Consider the following 20,538-nt stretch of genomic DNA (forward strand, 5'->3'; position numbering starts at 1 on the left):
GATAATACCTAAAGACCTTGTGGGCTGTGGCTTGTACTCATAGACCTTATACTAAGTATACTTAACCGTGAATATTATTGTTTTGTGATATTATTATTTATTACCGACTGCAACGTCAACAACTGAAAGCTGGAAAACCAAGAAATATAGACAATTTGAAACAAAAATACATTAGTCGGGAATGTTCACAGATAAATATAGATGTTGGATAATTGAAACAGCAAAATAAATAAATAAAATACCCACATTTATAATATTTCTTGATATATATTATACACTTGGAGCTGTTCAATAAATATTGATCCTAGAAATACCTACGTAAGTTATTAATATTAATTCATATTAATTTTTCCATAATTTTTAATTAATTTTCAAATCAAATTGTTAACTAGATGTGCACAGTCTGCCCATGTGCTACAATACCTATTGTTTGTATCATAGTTAATTGAAGTTCATTCATTATTAAACTGTATTTGTGAAGATTAAATACAACCACGGCAAAGTGACAATGATTGCTGTTAAGTGTATCATTACATCAATAAATAATGACTACTGGTGTTAGTTCTGTTAGCATAAGTATGTATGTATATTTATTTTCTAAATAAATTATTTAAAATATCAAGATTCATAACATGGACATAAAATTAAAGCGTTTTGTAGGCATAATAATATTTAACAAATAAAAATAACATATAAATGTGTAGGTAGTCAATAAATTATAGTTCAATTGTAAATTTTAAGACTGGATAAATATTTTGCTTGAATATTTTATTTAAATGGTAATATATCAATGCTCTCTAACTCAAACTAATAGTTTTATAATATTTTTGAAATTATTTAATAACTACTTAATACATTTTTACAATAATAAGATCATATTAAAACAATAGCAAAAAATGTCCACTGCTCTCTTCCAAACTCATCAGGTGCAGTCTACTATAACCTTCTTACTCAACTCTTCGTCGATTAAAACGAGGTCGTCCTCACGACCACCTACACTAAGCCACCTTTCAACATCCAAATCTTCACTCTACACATGCGCTTCTTCCAGATCATTTTGTGACTTCTCTGTACTTATAGTTATACTATTGTAAATATGTAAATATTAGTATATTATTGTAATCACATTACTTCTGTGCATCTAAAATTACCAATTATTAATTATCCATAGTACTAAAAAATACTTTTAATTATCATGTTAATCTGTTAAAAGTTTAGGACTAATATGCAAATTGTCAAACATCACTAGATATAGACAGCCTAAGGCTAGAAATGTCTTATGTTCAAAAAAAAAAAAACAATAATATATTTACATGTATAGTAGATAATGGGTATTATGGAATACAATTAAAGTATTACATAAAGATTATAGACTGTAGTAGTGTTACAAGTTTGGAATTGATTTATATTATGTTAATACTTAATCATAGGTGTGCACAGACATGCATCTTTGGGGGATGCCTATAATATGTTTGGGTCCTCTCAACAACACATGTACATATTAACCAGTGGTTTATAATTGTAATTACCCGTACAACATTTTTATGTCCTGTTGTCAATTTGTCATATTGTCTTACTCGTTGCTCTAGAATCTAGATAATATCAGTTTCTTAGAACTAGTGTTTTAGTCTGCAGATTAATGCTTAATTTAATATCTAAAGAGGTATCAATAATTGATATATTATTTATTTATATTAGACAAGTTATAAAAGTCCATAATATTTTTAATTTTCTGTGATTATTTAATACCTATTATAACCTAACATTTTATTATTTCATTGCAGTTATAAATGTCTGTATCAGAATACTTTAGTCAACAAAATGAACTTGAAACTGATGATTTAGCTGATCGTTTTATAAACTTAGAAAATGATCTTGTATCTAAGCTAAAACTTCTGGATTATGGTCCGAACATTGATTTTATTTATAGTCCATTAGAATATGCCTCCAATTTGCACAAAGTATTTTTACAAAAGTTTTTAAACTCAAACATAAAAGTATTATTCTTAGGCATTAACCCAGGACCCTGGGGAATGTGTCAAACTGGTGTAAGTATTTAATTTTTAATTTTTAAAATAGTTAATTAAATATATCATTTTAATGACTGTTAGATACCATTTGGTGAAGTTGAAGTTGTCAGAAGTTATTTAAGAGTAGATGGAGAAGTATTAACGCCAGCAAAGTGTCATCCTAATAGACCAGTTACTGGTCTGAACTGTCGTAAAAGTGAAGTAAGTGGTAGAAGATTATGGGATCTTCTTATTGAACTTACTGAAGACGATCCATATAAGTTTTTCAACAATTGCTTTATTCATAACTATTTTCCTTTGGCATTAATGAATAAAAATGCTAAAAATATTACACCAGCCGATTTAAAGGTAATATTTTAAAATTCAGCTTTCATTTATTATCTTATTCATTAGGTACTTGTGTTTTATGACCTTGTTATTGAGTACTATAAATTACCATCAATCAAAATTGTATGACTTAAAACTTTTTTGCCTATATTAGTTTAATACTTTGGATTTTTTAATCCAGTATCATTTATGTAATTGCACTAAAAATAATTATTTTATACTATACCTAATATTTATATATTTTGTATAATTTATTATATATATACAGTAAATTTATTTACAATAAAAATATGAGTTCATTTTATGAGATATGACTTGACAAATGTGAGGTAAACCATAGAAGATTTAACCTACATGGCTGGGGAAACAAAACTTAAAAATATGATCATATAATTGTATAAACCTTTCCAGTCTCCAAAAACCATGGCTTAGATTAGTTCCAGACTGTAACATTATATTATTTACTTCAAATTTTTCAATTTCTTATGTCATGAGCTGCACTCCCTAGCACTATTATTCTAAATTTAAGGTACTATCATATTAGTATATTACCATATAATGATACCATTATATATAAAATCAAATTTGATTGATAAAAAAAAAAACAAATCAATTTAAAAAAAAACAATAACCAGTATTAGTTTCAATAAATGTATTGACTTTAAAATTAATTTGTTATAATCAATGCTTTTTGTAGCAGAAAAAATGATTCAATCTTCAACTTTGAAGATAAACTATGGTAGGAATTTGGATCTAGTTACTTAAGGTGAATTAAAAGTAGAAATTTTAATTTTTTTAGCTTTATTTTATTTATGTTCACAAACTGTATCTAACTCACAGAGCTTGAAAATGTGACACAAAGGTTTCTAATGAGCTGTTCTTAAAAAAATTTAAAATCATCAAAACTCCAAAACCATTTTTATAAGGGTGAAGCTTAGAATTTTAAATTTAATCTAAATGATAAAAATTTGCAAATTATTTTGTAGTCAAAAATGTATTACATTTTCACAACTAAGGCTGAAAATATTTTAAATTTCACTTCTTAATAATTATATGTATGATTAATTGACTTATGCAGAAGTTGTCATTTGTATTAAATTTAAAAAAAAATAAGTAAATAATTGTATACCACACAACATTGTACAACTGAACAATATTATCAAAGAGCAAATGATTTAATATATTATAGCAGATTGTAGGATCAATACTACAATCTACATTTACAACTACATTATACATTTATGCTGTTGTATGATATACGTATTCAGATGTACACATTTATTTATCTATTTTACATAACTTATTAATTATGTTTTAGAGTCTATACCAAAAAAAGTTACAAGAAATCTGTGACAAATCATTGAGTGACATAGTTACTTTACTTCATATTGACACCATTGTTGCTATTGGAAAATATGCTGAAAAAAGGTCTAACGAAGTAGTAAAGAATTTTAAATTAAACAATATTAAGGTACAATTAGAAAATTAGTTTAAATTAATGCTGGAATAATTCACAAACAAATTATAATCTTAGGTTGTACGAATTCCTCATCCCAGTCCCCTCAGTTTTGGCAGAGCAGAAGATTGGAAAAAAGAGACTTTAGTTTTACTCAAATCATACAGTATTCTCCAGTTGTTCAGATAAAAATGGATTGGAGTGATCATATGAATAAGTCATTGTGTTTAGCTAAAGAAGCATTAGAAGTAGGGGAAGTTCCTGTTGGCTGTATTTTTGTTGATAATGACGGTAATATTTTAGCTTCAGGTCGTAACACAGTAAATGAAACAAAAAATGCAACTAGGCATGCTGAAATAAACTGTGTCGATTCAATTGTTCAGGCTGGCTTTTTAGAAAAACTATCTAACATAACTGTTGTTGTTACTGTGGAACCTTGCATAATGTGTGCTGCAATGTTGATAAATATCGGTTGTACTAACATTATTTTTGGTTGTGCTAATGACCGTTTCGGTGGCTGTGGTACTGTACTTGCTGTTCCTGGTTTAGAAAAATGTAAAGTTCAAGGTGGATTATTTGGAAACCAGGCCATGGATTTACTTAAACAATTTTATAAAGGCCAAAATCCAAATGCTCCTGAAAATAAAGTTAAAAAAAAACTTGTAATTCCATAAAAGACAATTTTATTTTGCATTTATACTTATATAATTTGATCTAAGGCGAGTAATTTTAAACAATGTATTTTTTTTTTTTTGAGATGTAATATTTTTTAACTATATAAATTTTGTTCTAAGGTGTTCAATTTCTAAATTAAATTGTTTTAATGAGATATCTTTGTTTGATGTATATTTCACAGTTTTTGTTTTGTTTAACATAACAAATCCATTTTCACTGAAGTTGCCATCTATTAGAGTAACATTTAGCCAAACAAATAAGCCTATTCCTGTTGATTCCAATTTAACATTTACTTGGTTTTTCTTTTCTTGCCAAATTCTGGACACCTGCGAAGAAAAATCAACAAATGCTCATTTTTTGTAATCTGTAGATATGAAATTACGGAAACATAATATTTTTAATTTTTCTTATACATTGAAATCTTATATTAAACAAGGTTTTTTTTTTTGTATCATATGCTTATAATTTATATTGCGTAATGGAGCAATTCTTGTTCTAATCAACTAGTAATGAAGTGTAATATTTTGTTTTTGCACACTTCTATAAAATATAGGTACAATATACACAAATATAATATTATACTCTCAAGTTTAAATGCATGATTAATAAATGATTAGATTATGAATTTATAGTAAATTTTGTGTGACCATTTAGAATAGAATTAAATAGGTAATTAATATTTGCAAAGCTTTTTGAGAACAAATAATGGCGTATTTATGATTTTTTTCAAAAGTAAGGTAGAAATAATTTTAATTAAGCTAAGGTATGAAATCAACCATGTAATTACTCCACTATGCCTACATATATACACAGGAAAAACTAGACCTCTAAAACCTGGGGTGTTATAATTGTATATTATGTCTTAAGCTTATATATGCCCCCCTCCACACACACACACATACACTCCTGCTACTATAATTTCATAATTGTATAACTGGTTATAAATTACTACAATCATTGATACTTGAAAACTTTTTTTACACATCTTAACACACTCCATATTTATAATGGAAACAAAACATAGGTACCTGTAATACTCTTTTTATAAATATTGTCTTAAGTTTTTTCAAAAAAAAACGTTAATAATTGATATAAATCTCATGAGGGTTTACTAACAAATATTAATACACAGTCCTCCACAGTATACATAAATTTAGTACTTTTCAATATGCCCCATTGGCTAAAAATTTTTTGTGAACAATCCATTTTTCCATAATGTGTGGCTTTAAAGGATATTGGACCCGCTCGTGTTGTTGTTTCCGTCTCGCACTTATATAATATACCAAATTTTTGTTAACTAGTTTCAATAGTGAGCTATTAGTTATAAATTATGATATTACTTTCTATCGTTTTATCTCTTTAATAATTACAATAAATTGTTTTATTTTGTAACACAAATTGTTACTTTAGAAATACACATTAAATATTCAATTTGTTTACATAACTTATAATGATAGTAGTGAACATGAATATTTACTCAATCAAATATCAAATAGGTATATGGAATTATTTTTATTCCAAAAATAACCATATATTTAGCCACAGTTAGTTTTATGTAGCCATTAATTAGTTTAAATTATTTAGATTCTTAAATTAGCATTACTAATTAAATTAAATAATCATTATGTTAAACAAAAAAAAAAAAAAATTACCGATATATTAGGTGTCTCATAACCAATGATTTTGTTGAATGTGGTAGGGAACAGGTAATTTGATGGTGACACCTCTGTCATATTTATATTATTATAATATAGTTTTGTATGCAAAAAACAAGATCGAATCTGTTGGTCTTTGCTTTGACCACATTCCTGTGTCATTCCTTTTAACCAATTAAAATAGTTTTCGTTTAAAATTAACTGGGCACTATTATTTTTCTGAAACAAGGGAATGTTTGATTGAAAATTAATTTTATAATATTGATAATTAATGTTCAAATAACACTACTAACCAATAATATAGTATCTGATATGTATGTAGAGAGTGGTATATTGCTTTTCCAGCTATATACCTCCACATTAAAAATTACTTCCAAATCCACTAGAATATCAGAAACAACATAAATTGTTAAATTATTTGAAATTTCTAATTCTGGAACTATAATAATTGGCGAAAAAAAATCTTTTGCACTATAGTGTAACATTTTCCATCGTTGGTCATAATCTGGAAATAATATTTATCCTTCATATTAATACATTTATTATTTTATTCATCGATTCATAAATTCATAATTTAAACATAAATATCTATTTTCATAAAAACTGTCATACCTATGAACATAAGCGCATGTGGCATGTGGCTGGGGAGAGTCTAAGGAGTGGTTTGTTGCGTTAACCTCCCACCCCAAAAAAAAAAAACTTAAGATTTTACACTACATGGGAATACATAAAAAAAGTTCACCTCTACATCAAATACATCAAAAATCTCTCCCTCTCCTAAATCTCAAACGCTATATGCCCCTATGCCTTTATATCTGTGTTGGGCAAAAGAAATCTATGTTTAACTAATAAAAAAAAAAAAAAAAAACTAATTTTTACAGTTTCTAAGAATTTGACCTGTAACTGAAAATTAATGTATTCATGCATTCCATTAAATATACATGTATTGAATTTACCATTTCTTAAGAATAAACATTATGTAATATTTATGTTAAAATAAATACAATTTTATAATTAAAAAATAAATATGTGAGATTAATCATAGATATACTATAAGATTAAAACTTAAGAATTATCAATAATTTATTTTTTTCAAAGCCAAATTATATATAATTTAACATCAATATTACATCATCTTAATCCTTAAGTATAGACCAATTCAATGAATTTATGTTAAAATGTATACATTCTTAATTATAGATAAAATCCTTAAAATTTTGATCATCAATTATTAATCAGAGCATTTTTTGTTCAACACCAGATATGTATGCAAATTAATTTTTATTGAAACAAAAAATGTTAAAATAGTTTTATTACCTATTGATGACCAAGTTGGTGCTTGCCAGACATCATTTAACTGCCAATATAATGCACCCATTGTTAAGCCTCTACCATCCTTTAATAATGTATTTCTATGTTTTCGATACCATTCTGTTTGTATTCTCATAGCTCTAGCTTGAACAATCTAATGTAATATTAATAATAATAACAAGTGATAATTGATATCTTATAAGATAGCTTTAATTACAATTACTTACTTGACTCAAATACACATAATCACTAACTGTAGGGTTTGGAGGTACAGGTAAATTGATTTCTATTTGATATAACATGAAACCGTATCCTAAAGGTAGATGTTGTCTATGAATCAGTGCTGGTGAAGGAAAACTAATTAAATCATTTACATCAAAAGCTTTTTGCAGTGTCTGATATGCAGGGAGAGACTGTAACCCATATTCTGATGCAAATCTAGTCCATGGAAAAAAAATTGAGCTCCAACTATTAACCTCATAGTTATAGTAATGTACTAAAAAAAATTTTAATTAAAAAAAAATGATGATTTAAAATTTATAAGTATAGGTAACTTACCATCTCCATATAATGCACTGTATGGATTTTCCGCTATATAATTTTCTTCTTCAGATTTTAAGCCATTAGTGGGACTTGACACCACAAAATTTCTTGTTTTATCCTCCTCCATTACTATTTTTTTTATTGTGTTGACATATAGTGCAATATAGTCCGTAGCAAACATAGAGTAATTGTTTCTTGTTCCATACCAATTGCCTCTTAATGCAGCTTCGTTTTCATTATTACCGGCCCATAATATTATGCTGGGATGATGTTGTAATCTTCTAATTTGCTGTTTTATTTCCACCTCTACTGTTTCTAAAAACTGATGATTGGCTGGATACATATTACAAGCAAACATCATATCTTGCCATACCATTATACCTAACTTATCACATAACTATGCAATACATTTTAAATTAGTATCAAGTTATTTTAATTTTAAATAGGTACCTTAATTAATAATTACTTTGTAAAATACGTCACTCTCGTACACTCCACCACCCCATACACGGATGGTATTCATATGAACTTGTTTAGCTGCAGTTAACAAATTACTTATAACATTTTCATCATTCATTTTCTCTGGAAATACGTTGGCTGGAATATAATTAGTGCCTTTAGCAAATATTGCCACACCATTTATTTTAAAATAAAAAGATAATCCTGAAAAAAAAAATATAATAAAAATTCTCATCAGATTTTGTTATACCTAATAATTACTTATAAAACTTATAAATAGGACTTGGAAGTTGATGACTTTTAGATTTATTTTTTTTGAAACTCTTTACAATATGAAAATTTCCTAGTTGAAAATGTGTTTTAATATTTATGAATCTAAATAAATATTATTTTTTATTTTATTTTCGAAATTTTTTGTATTTTCATCAGTAATTTTTACCTATTTCCACTAATTGGAAGAAAAATCTTCTTTTTTTTCGTTTACATGATTTATGTCAAATTTTACAATTAAAATGCATTTAAAAACTATTAATCTGTCAAAACATTCATACTTTTAAAATATTATAAATAAACATTTATAAACTTAGAATGATAGTTTCTATTTTATTATTTAATGTAAATAGGTAGGTATTTAATTTATAAAATTAATTAGAAAAAGTAAGTATTATATGTTTTATCTTGTTATTTTATGGCTCATTTTTTTTTTTTTTTTGATAACATTTCTTGGGCAAATTTGAATTTTGTTTAGGACCTAAGCTAAACTAAAGTTTTAGTTCATTATTTAATGTTTTTGAGGTAGGTAATCAATTTCCAAGCCCTATACTTATTACTACATTTTTAGTGTACCCAAGCTTGGATCATTTTTATCAATTTGTTTCTGAATAAGTTCAGCTGTTCTGAATCCTATAAAAATTGTTCTTGATTGAACGTCATCATTTTTAGTTTCAAATTCTATGCTTAAATTGTACAGTGGCTGTTCACCATATCCATTGGGCCACCAAGTTTTTACATCAGTCTAGAACATAAATTGCATTTTGTGAATTTGTAGGTATGTATCAATATTTATAATTTATTATATATTATATGATACAATAAAAAATTATGGACTGCAAAAACAGGATACCGTTAAACTTTCGTATAGGCTTGAAAGTTAAGCTAACTGTCAAAACCAGATTTTATTTTTCGTGCCTATAACTATGAGTTATTAGATATTAGATTATCATAACATTTAACTCAAATATTTGCAACAAAAGTGTTGGTAGATAGTTTGGAGATTTTTTTCATTATTTTAGCTAAATACTACTTTTAACATAAACATACAATAAAAACCATAAACTTTTTCTTGTGTTAGTTCTCTTGGTTAATACTTAATAGTAACAAATAATTTGATTTTATGTAGGTAGGTTAGGTCAATTTTGAATTTATATACTTTGGACAGTCATAAACATAAAATAAAAAGTATGCAGAACTAACTGACATCTAATGGTCCTAATGTTGTATTTTGAAGTATTATCTTCTAGAACTAATTAGTAAGAAACAGATTTTTTGGGTATTCGGTTAATTACTTATGTACCTACTTTTTTTTTTATTTTACACAATAATATATACAATCTGTACATTTATGCACAATTAGCATATTTGATAAAGGTTACAATACCACAGAATAGATTAAATACTACATGAAATACGTGATAAGAAGCCACCCACTTGTGGCACTTGACTGGATGTTGTATGAATCTAACTATATAACCTAACCTGTATATTTTGTTTTTTACTTTTGTGATTTATAATTACATTTTAAAACTGACCAAGTTACTATATGACTATAGCCACTAATCACTATAGGTATATGCTTAACCTGACAGTTTACGCTATTTATTAACATAATATTATAGACTATAGTTATTACTTATTAGGTAACTAGGTGGATATATTACCTACTTTTATTATTTATTAGCATTATAATTCGATAAATGAATGCATATAAAAAATTGCATTAGTTGGAGCTCGGCCACTCGGTTGACTATGCTATAAGTACAAAACCTATATTTAGGTAAATATTTTTTTAAATATTTTAGGTGGTATGTACCTAAAGCTTAGGCAGCCAAGAACATATGATACTCAGAGTTTTAACACAGGAGAAAATACGTAGTTATATACCTATATTAGACTATAATTTAAAATATAAAACAATTAGACACCAGTACACCACCAATACATTTTACAAATGTAAATAATTTCAATAATTTATCTCGATGATCGTAGTCTAAAATAGGTATTTTAGTACCATTTTATCATTAGGTATCTATTATCACGTATCAAATTGTATTGAGTCAAATATTAAAACATTTACATTTGTATGTAACATTTATAATTAAAAAGTAATACAAATTATTTCGTTTTTGAACCATATAATTAAGTTATTTTCCAAAATTGATAAATAATTTTTAATTTAGTTGTAATATTACCGTAGGCACATATAATTCAATTGTAGTGTGAATTTCGTTTTCAACGCATATATCGTTACAACAATCCTGTTCTATGCTTAAAATACTTTTTTCAGTACTCAAAGCTAATTTAAATTTAGCATTATAAATACTTCCAAAACATTTGACATAAATATCAGTTTTTAATAACCAATGTGAAGAATTTGCCGCAATTGTTTCAGTTTTAATATCTTCTAATAAATTTTCTTGAAACATTATTATTTTTACGCTTTTCCTATAACACATGAACATAAATAAAGTTTTTTCATTAATTCTGATTCGCATACATGACTGCTATACATATTACAATACCCACCATATTCCAACAGATGGGAATGCAGGACCCCAATCCCATCCAAATGAACTTTGCATTTTTCTTAAGTAGTTTACATGACATTCCCCATTGTATTCTTTGGGGACACAAAATGGTGGAATTTTATTAGAATAATCATTAAAAAAATGATTTGCCATGCGTATAGGTGACTTAATGATGACTTCTAGAACATTATCCCCTTCCTGATATTATGTAAAGTAACAAATATTAATGTTATTAGGTAGGATAACTGTCCTAGATTCTACGGTTATACAAAAAAAAGGATCATACATACTTTAAGTAAATCTTCAACAGAAAAAGTGTACCTCACAAACATATTATTCGTTGAGCCGATTAGTTTTTTATTCAAATAAATTTCACCAAATGTATCTATTCCTTCGAAAATAATAAACTTTTTACTGAACGCTTCTGAACTCGAATTCACTAAAAAAAAATACACACAAAATATGATTAATATTGTACTATTGTAGACTGTAGGTTATATTTTTAATTCTAAAAGAAACAATGTTTGTATATTAGTTTAAAAATCATTTTTTTTTTGTTTGTGTCATGTGATCTTAAAGAACAGTGAGTCTTGTTGGTACTTTGGAAAACATTGAGAAAATTTTTAGTAGTTTTTATAGAAGTCTTATAATTATTTTATTGTTTGGTTTTTTGATGAAATCGATGGTTACTGCGACTGAGGATATGTTGTGGTCAAGACTCCGAAAGATTTTCTGGAAGTTTTGAGTTTGTTCCGAATTCGGTATATGTATAACGAATAACGATTTCGTCATTATGAACTTGGTCGAGAGAAGATAACCTTTAATGTTGTAAATAATAGAATAGTATTAATTTAATAGTTTATAAATAGTATTAATAGAATAATCTGTAGACTATAGATAAGTTTTCTTGGTCAATGTGGAGGTTAGGTACGTTGTAGCTAGGTATATCGTACATCATTGACTAAATATATAGTATAATCTGCAGGGATTGGCAAGATACTCAAAAATCAGTATCGAGATACTAGATACTAGATACTTATATTTGGAGTATCGAGATACTAGATACCTATTCGATACTTACATTTCAAGTACCTATTTAGATACTCGATAACCGATATAAAATTAGTCACAGGTTTTTTTTTAAATTTTATCTACACACAATGAGGTGTATTTTTATTAATTAGTTAATAAAGACCACATATTTAAATATTAAATAACATATAATATTGTTCTACAACACAATCAATTGTTATTCTACTACAACTGTCGAAAAATCATCTGTAACTAAGTATTTAATTAATACTGCATAATTATTAAATTATGGGTACATAAATTTAAATTTGCCGCGCCTTTAACATATATTATACTAAAACATAGGTAGTCGAACAGTCGTGGTTGGTATGTACTACTACTAGGTAGACGAGTGAAAATAATTGTAAACAATTGATTTTTCAAAGTATCACATTAATGTATCTAGTATCTTTTGATTAAATTATTTTATAAAATACCCGATACATTGACTAAAAATGTATCGAGATACAAGATACTCGATACTTCATATAAATATATAATTGTATCGAGATACAAAATAGTAAATACAAGATACAATTGTACCTAAAATACTTGTATCGAAGATACTGCACAACCCTGAGTATAATATATTAAAATTTTAAATGCAATTATCATTGCAGTAAAATTGTACACATATATTAGTATATTACAGTGACCCACGCGACGCCTAATGCACGAAAGAGCGGTACCCACTTGCCCACATTTAAAAAAATTATATTTCTCAATTACTTTATAGTATCTAAACCTACCTACCAATCTAGTTGATTTAGATATTTTATCGAAAATATTGGTTTTTAAATATATACTCAATAGATTATAATTTATTATAATTTAATATATTTTTATAAGTTATGTAAAATATTTTATTTGATGATGTAAATTTCCATTTCAAACATTCATTTAATACACGTGTGGTATAGTCTATAAATATTTTACACACTGCAGGATATTTTTGTAAATATTCAACTTTATGGTCCATAGGACCATAGAGTATGGTTAATAGTGTCACTCGTGGTTAGGTATATTTATAAAATGTTACAATATTATTGTATACAATATACAAATTATAAGAACAAAAACATTTTACCACACTTTTAATTTAATTTAAAATGACTAAAAGTCATAACAGTTCGAGGTAGTTGTGCTAGTTGTAGCCTGTATGTCCCGCATCATTATCTGTAGTTATATATTCCTGTTTGATTGCTCGTTATCTAGCATTCTAGGAATCGACAAAAATACGGATTATTTTTGGGACTTACCAATCTACATTTTAGATTCTGAACGGTGCGATGAATGTATTGATTTTACAATGATGTGTATTTTTTTTATTTTTTTATTTTTTGTGTCTGTCATCACCTTTTGTAACAGTAAAAGTGCTTCGATTTTCTTCAATAGCATCTTTTCTGGTATGAAAGTGAATCTAGTTGGTACTCCAAAAGGTCAAAAGTGTGAAATTCTCAATAGTTTTCAAATACGGCAGGAAAAACAAAAAAAAAATTAAGGAAAAACGGTTTTCGACAAAATAGATTTTGGTTTTGATGTAACTGCAAAAGAAAATTAAATAGATACATGAAATTTTCACTGAATTTCCATATCCACAATTTCTATAAACCATACAATTTTGTCGTTTTGAACTATTTATAGGCATATGAATTGTTCGATTCTTAATAGTTTTTTGTAAACTAATAGCCATAAAATATTTTTCGATTGGTCTTTGTTTTATAAGCATTTAAAGTTAAAATGTTGACAAAATTTATCAAATTGAAAATGTTTAAATTATTTTGTAGTTGATTATTTATAAAATATTCAACTTTTGTGGCTAAAGATAAAACAAAGTTGCTCACAAATAGTTAATTCTGTGACCAAAAAATCTAAAAAAAATATTAATACAGTTTTTCTTTACAGCTGTTTTATGTTGAAATTTGGATGAAATTACATATTATTAAATTACCAAGATTAATGATTTCAGTTATTTTGTTGTAATTTAAAAATATTATTCTCACACAATGATTTTTCAAATGTATTTTTATTTCAAAAATGAATTTAACCTATTGTAGTACTAATGCTTAACAGTAAAATAACTTTAGTTACACGGCAATAATATCATCAATCATACTTAAATGCTAAGTAATATTATACTATTATAGACAGAAAGACCGTTTTCGCTCAGAATCGTTTTTCGTATACAATGATTTTAAATCATTGAATTCAAATTTAACACCATCCATTACGGTGAACAACTTTTAACCTAGGTACTGTATAGAAGAGCGACATCCACTTACCCGATGTTTAATTTTAAATTTCAATCTTATAATAAATTTAACTATTTAATTTATTCTATGCATCAAAACTTCAACATTGCATTAAGTATTTTATATATCTATTTCTTAGTTGATTGTTCCTTGTCAGTAAATTTTTATGTTATTATTTTCTTATGGTAAAAGCAAATATGTTAATTGTATGTCCTGATTCTTGAGATAAGTAATACTAATACAGCTTTTAATTTTTCTGCAATTTTGACATATTGCTAATTAGTTAAATATTATAATTTTTTTTTGGAAGGGACACAGAGCAGTATTATTGGCCTAATCTATTCGGCTAATCTAACTGTCTTAGTATTGTGCAGTTATTATAATTATTTATTATTATAATTTATTCCTCAAAACGTCATCATATATTATATTATTATAAAAATCTTAGTGTCCAAATGCATAAGAAAACACATTCACATACATATGAGTTGGTATGATGTAGAACTGTATAAATATAATCACTATATAATAGCTCACTAGCTAGTAGCTATAGCACTAAATAAATATATCAGAGTCATCCTTATTCAGTACTAGAATCAGTAAGACCACAAGTCGTAACGAAGCATACTTGAATATTGATAAATAAATAAATAATTGGTATATCTATAAGACTGTATATATACCTACTACATAGTGAGTTTATTATTATAATGTATAACCAATAGTAGTAGATAGTACTAGGTACCTAACCTCCTAAATCGTAATCTATAACTCCGTTCGTCAATCTACAAAAATTAACCAACAGTATTTAATAGTTTTTATTTATATATAAAATATATACCTATAGCTAGTAATATATTTACATGTTTCATAGATTAATCTGTTATAGTATGAAATGTTAAATTATAAAATTGTATTTTATTGTATCATTTCAATAAGCTGTTTTTCTTAAATTATATTAGAAATAAACAAAGTACAAACTGAATTATTTTTATTATTTCTATAAAAATATCCTCGCCAAGTAAATAATAAATTACAACATTGGGTTATATTTTCGGTTAACTTCACTGACTAACTGAGTATGCGTAGTCGTGTAGGTAGTGTAGTATAGTGGTGAGAGCATTTCGGAGATAATAGATATCTCTGAGATAACTGCACGCTGACATGTAATAGAAACACGTCCTCCATCCGGATATTACATTATATTTTTACTTAAAAAAAATTTGCATATTTTGTTGTACCATATTCCATTTCACTTTTTATGATTTTCAAATTTATAGATTTTAAAAGAAGCGATAAATGTAATGATTTTAAAATAATAAGTGCTTTTCATGTGTCTAGGGACACTTTTTCCATAAAAAAATTCTTAGATTTCTACTTTGAAAAAATACTTATGTTTTTGACAAGAAGTATACCATTGATTATATGTAAAATAGGTACTTATATTATATATTAAATTGTGTATTTAATCCATGGTTAGTATTTAACCTAACCTTTACATTGGACAAGAAATATTTTATCTACACTTGTTATTCTATTCTTTAGTCATTGATGCATATTTAAAACAATGCAATAAGGTAGGCGTTATATCTAAATTAACAGCTTTTTTACCTGACATGACTTCATAATAAGATTTAATAGTTTCATAAACCTAATTTGTTTGCCATTTGGACCAGGAATATTTGTTAAAATATCTTCAATTTTTCTAAACATATTCATACTTTCAAGTAGTTCCCTATTTGATGTTTCCAAGTTTGTACTCGTAAGATTAATGGATAACTTGGGATTCGTATAAGGGTAATTTTATGAATGCTAAATCACATTTTACTGTATTATTTTGTACAAGCTGTTTCAGTTTTCCACAGTGATAGCATCGTCTTTTAAACTTTCAATCGCATTTTGAAATTTTTCAAAATTATTTGCATGGAAAAGTGCAGCATTTTACCATGTTCACCACCTTGTAATAATAAGTTCGGGAAGTAAAGGTATACCCGGAATTTGTTTTCTATATTTTATGGATTCTCGTTGGTGTGAACATTCTAGTAAACTAAAATTATCCATATCGGATAAAATCATGTGTATACATTCATAATGGCTTTATGGTACAACCACAGATTATCTACTCACAATGAAACTCGGTATCTCAAAGTCATAATAGCGTTTTTATACAATAAATTTAATGGAGTTAAATATTCTATAAATTCATAAAATTGTAAAAAAATTGCATTATAAAATTAAATAGGCATAACACATAAAGTTTAAATCTACTATACATTTGATCAGGTTTAGTTTATCTTATAATTGCAAAAAAAAATGCTATATCAATTGAATCCGGTCTTTACTTATGACTTATGAGAAATCTTGTTTTACATTTTTAATTCTTAGCTGTATAAAAATATTCTAAAATATATTCTCTATTCTTGCTTTATCAAAATTGAACATTTTATACATTTTTAACTTGGTACAAAATAATTTGTAAATGTTCGTGATTTCGATGAATTTTGTCAATAGCTGAACTTTAAATGCACATAAAAAAAAACCATGCCTAATGCTCACATTTTTAACATTTCCGAACTGCTATTTAACAACTTATGAGGAATCCTTGCATTACATTTTCAAGCTTTTTGACCCGGAAAAAACAAAAATGTCTCCAGGACATAAATTAATTATTCTTTACCCACAATCAGGGCAGAATTTAACGGAAAGCATAAAGGACAAATGCCCCGGGCTCCTATATCTACAAAAATATAAAATTACCTTTTTTGGATAACAAAAAGTAAAAACACACATCATTTTAAAACCAAAAATGATGATTTACAATATTTAACCATATTGCATGGTTTATACTTAACTACAACTGTTAATTTTGTCTAACTACTGTTATCATACGTACATACTGATTATTTCAATAAATTAATCATTAATCGATCGATTGTTAATACTAACCTAAGTCATGTACATAATTGAGTTACGTCCGTTGAAAATTAAAAAGACCAATACATCTACGGACTACTGTAAATTAGAGACGCCACGCTCATATCAAATTGAACAAAAAACGTTATGAACAACAATAATAATAATAGTAATAACATTGCGTTGATCGGTAGATACTGTGTTATACGATCGGATTATAGGATCGGAGTACCAGGGTTGCATGGTCTAGTCACTACTCTTCCGTCAGTCATCACGATCATATTATTAACTAACATTTTACACACGTACGACATAGAACATTTTCGTTCACTATAGTTTCAATAGTGTGCTGTTAGTTTTGATATAGGAGTCAATTGACCTATTGTCAAAGTTTTAGGTGAGAACATTACCTATGCTTAAACGTCGGTGGATTTTTGGATATTTTAATTTTCAAGCGAGATATGTGCATTTTTGATTTGTGTTATTTCACATACTCTATCTGGTATGTCGTTTGAAAATGAAAGTATCGAAAATCCGCCGACTCTTAAGCATTAATAATGTTCTTACCTAAGAGTTTGATACTACTTAAATTCACTCTAATATCAAAACTAACGGCACACTATTCAAACTAGTGAACGAAAATTTGTTATGTCGTAAGTTGGTAAAACGGAGACAGCAAACGCGTGGGTAGCATCCTCTTAAAAGATATTATTCGGCAGAAATATTTTTCCAAATTTGACTAAAATTATGTATTTGAAAAAACAGTGTTTATATTATTTTAAGATGTTTTGGTTAAACTTTGAAATACTTATGAAATACCTTGTTTAAATTATAGTGTCTACATATCTTCAATATTTTTTTAACTGCTATTGTGATAATTTATGAGAAAACTCGTATTAAATTTTCAAGTAATTTGATATAGCTAAAATTTTTATATCTTTATTTAAAGAAAAAAAACTAAAAAATTTGAAAATTGAAAATGTCAATATATAGGTTAAAAGGAATCAAAATATTTTGAAATTATACAGTGTGTATAGAAAATGGTAGTTATATATGCGGTATAAATTTTAAATATCTACATTATATATTCCTTTTTTAAATTACAACAAAATAAGAAAATTGTTCAATGAGATTGTGCAAGTTTATGGTTTTAGTTTAAGCTCAACTTTTTTTAATTTCCGCTTAAGAAAACTTATGAGAAATAAGAATTAAATCTTCAAGTTCTTGAAAAACAAAAAATTTTTCATCGACATTAATTTAAAAAAACTTAATTCAAATCGAAAATTCTATATGATTATAAATAGCTAAACACGAGTTAAAATATTTTTTAAATTGTACATGGTGTACTGAAAATTCTAATATAAATGTTCAGTGAGAATTTCATGTATACATAGTAATTTTTTTTTACATTAAAAAACAAATTCAAAAACTGGTTTTGGGTAAAAATTTCAATTTTTCCTTAATTTGTTTGTTTATTTTTCCTGACGCTTTTGAAAACTAATGGGAATTTTTCTTTTGATCCCCCAAAGTTTCAACAAGATTTACTTCAGTACCAGAAAATGTGCTGTTGAAGAACATTTTTACTGCCCCAAGGTCGGTGACAGGCGACAGAACAAAAAAACATATCATTGTAAAATCAATACATTCATTGCTCCACTTAGAATCTAATAGTTAACTTTAAAACAAAATAATTGGAATACATATACTTGATTTATGTATATATAGTATTATAGTGTTTCATATAGTGGTAATATATGTATGAAATACTTTGTATAGGTACCAATTACTAAACAGATAATTTAACAACCTAACCTTATTTCAATGTCTTGTAAATTCACAACAATTATCATCTTTCATTATATAGTCATTGAAATTATAATAATTAAACATAAATAGAGATACGCGATAAGTGATAATTGATAAATAATAACTAGAAATGAGAAAGATTATGGATTTTTTTAAAACAAAAAGCCATAGTTATATAGGTTTGGCGTATGTAAGCATTAAGACAAAAACAATATTCGTTTAAACGTATTGCATGTAAAAAATACATTATACAATTTGCTAACTGTAAGTGCACCTACACTATTTTGATTATTTCATTCTATTGTGGATTAAGTAGCTCGTTCTATCTTCTATACATGTGTATGTGAGTATGTGACCAGACCACTAAAGGAAATGTAAGTTTAATCACTATGTAAACAAGCTGAGTCAATACATTCTTAGTTAACTTAGTTAGAAAACTATTTTATAAGAATTTTTATAGCTAAATCTATTAATAAATAAAACATAAATTAATAAAATTATTAGGTAATCTTTTCAAAAAATATTTATATAATATTTTGTGATTATAGGTACTTAAAACTAAAAATATATAAAATAAAAACGGATTAATGAAATGTGTTTTTTGTTTGAACGCAATTTAGAAAAAAAATATAGTCACAAAAAAATAAACTTAGTTTATTTTAAATAATGATAGGGAACTTGTACAATGTTGCCTAATTTATTCAACAATTTATTATTAGACAAACACATTGAGCCATTGTACATTCGTACAAAGCTCATTTCTGATTTGAATATTAATAACAAACTATATACCTATGGTCTACCTACGCTTTAGGTTAGGTAATTATATTTAAATCTAATAAAATATTTTTTTGTCTATTTGTTTGGGAAAGTAGATTATACCTAAGACTTTTCAATTCATATTTTACACAGGTAGGTACTACCAGTCCAACAAACTGTCCGAGTGACTTGAGTTACATAGTTCAACTCAATACTCATAGCTCAAAGTATCTAAATGTATAACTATAACTATCTCCTCAACTCCTTTATAGTCGTTAATAATATAATCGTTCAATAACCTAACCTATCAATCAACAAATTTTAAAATAATTTATTATACTTAAGAAGTAAGGTTATTAAATATTTGAGGGGCTAAGCCTCCCTAAGACCTTCTCCTGAATTTACTTCTATGATTTACAACCAGACCGAGGTTGGTATTATATTAAATATCTTATTATACTACTACATACGTGTAAT

The 20,538-nt window shown here is 26.4% G+C and overlaps 3 protein-coding genes across 5 annotated transcripts in view; 2 read left to right on the forward strand and 1 right to left on the reverse strand.

Annotated features, from left to right (window-relative positions):
• LOC111032606 (single-strand selective monofunctional uracil DNA glycosylase) lies at nt 1-4,233 on the forward strand. Of its 3 annotated transcripts, XR_002604320.1 has the most exons (7): nt 1-318; nt 393-580; nt 1,785-2,048; nt 2,112-2,378; nt 3,676-3,828; nt 3,892-4,061; nt 4,117-4,233. XR_002604320.1 is itself a non-coding variant. In XM_022312998.1 (6 exons), exons 3-6 carry the CDS (start codon nt 1,791-1,793, stop codon nt 4,000-4,002), a joined length of 789 nt encoding a protein of 262 aa, XP_022168690.1. In that variant the 5' UTR covers nt 1-318; nt 393-580; nt 1,785-1,790; the 3' UTR covers nt 4,003-4,143. The 3 variants fall into 3 exon arrangements, 2 of the variants coding, with proteins under 2 accessions (XP_022168690.1, XP_022168691.1); XM_022312998.1 differs by having other exon boundaries at nt 3,892-4,143; XM_022312999.1 differs by having other exon boundaries at nt 393-576; nt 3,892-4,143.
• LOC111032607 (tRNA-specific adenosine deaminase 2) lies at nt 3,974-4,552 on the forward strand. Its single transcript, XM_022313000.1, has one exon. It carries the CDS (start codon nt 4,005-4,007, stop codon nt 4,485-4,487), a length of 483 nt encoding a protein of 160 aa, XP_022168692.1. The 5' UTR covers nt 3,974-4,004; the 3' UTR covers nt 4,488-4,552.
• Nucleotides 4,333-20,538, reverse strand: part of LOC111032603 (beta-mannosidase) — a 27,221-nt gene continuing 11,015 nt past the window's right edge. Inside the window, exons 3-14 of the mRNA XM_022312995.1 lie at nt 11,551-11,699; nt 11,259-11,458; nt 10,925-11,177; nt 9,303-9,471; nt 8,464-8,660; nt 8,013-8,394; nt 7,682-7,950; nt 7,461-7,608; nt 6,437-6,648; nt 6,141-6,362; nt 4,514-4,814; nt 4,333-4,449 (exon numbers count right to left, since the gene is read on the reverse strand). Coding sequence (XP_022168687.1) covers nt 4,587-4,814; nt 6,141-6,362; nt 6,437-6,648; nt 7,461-7,608; nt 7,682-7,950; nt 8,013-8,394; nt 8,464-8,660; nt 9,303-9,471; nt 10,925-11,177; nt 11,259-11,458; nt 11,551-11,699 — 2,429 coding nt within the window. The 3' untranslated portion in view covers nt 4,333-4,449; nt 4,514-4,586. The remainder of the gene's footprint in view (nt 4,450-4,513; nt 4,815-6,140; nt 6,363-6,436; nt 6,649-7,460; nt 7,609-7,681; nt 7,951-8,012; nt 8,395-8,463; nt 8,661-9,302; nt 9,472-10,924; nt 11,178-11,258; nt 11,459-11,550; nt 11,700-20,538) is intronic.

The sequence above is a fragment of the Myzus persicae genome, unplaced genomic scaffold (genome assembly GCF_001856785.1).
Source record: "Myzus persicae strain clone G006 unplaced genomic scaffold, MPER_G0061.0, whole genome shotgun sequence".
NCBI classification, from domain to species: domain Eukaryota; kingdom Metazoa; phylum Arthropoda; class Insecta; order Hemiptera; family Aphididae; genus Myzus; species Myzus persicae.

What these genes read in the sequence shown, in the direction of transcription:
- LOC111032606 (XM_022312998.1), top strand. Translation starts at nt 1,791, where the DNA reads ATGTCTGTATCAGAATACTTTAGTCAACAAAATGAACTTGAAACTGAT. An exon ending in GGGGAATGTGTCAAACTGGT is followed by an intron (nt 2,049 to 2,111) that starts GTAAGTATTTAA and finishes AATGACTGTTAG; the next exon opens with ATACCATTTGGTGAAGTTGA. An exon ending in TTAAATTAAACAATATTAAG is followed by an intron (nt 3,829 to 3,891) that starts GTACAATTAGAA and finishes TTATAATCTTAG; the next exon opens with GTTGTACGAATTCCTCATCC.
- LOC111032607 (XM_022313000.1), top strand. Translation starts at nt 4,005, where the DNA reads ATGGATTGGAGTGATCATATGAATAAGTCATTGTGTTTAGCTAAAGAA.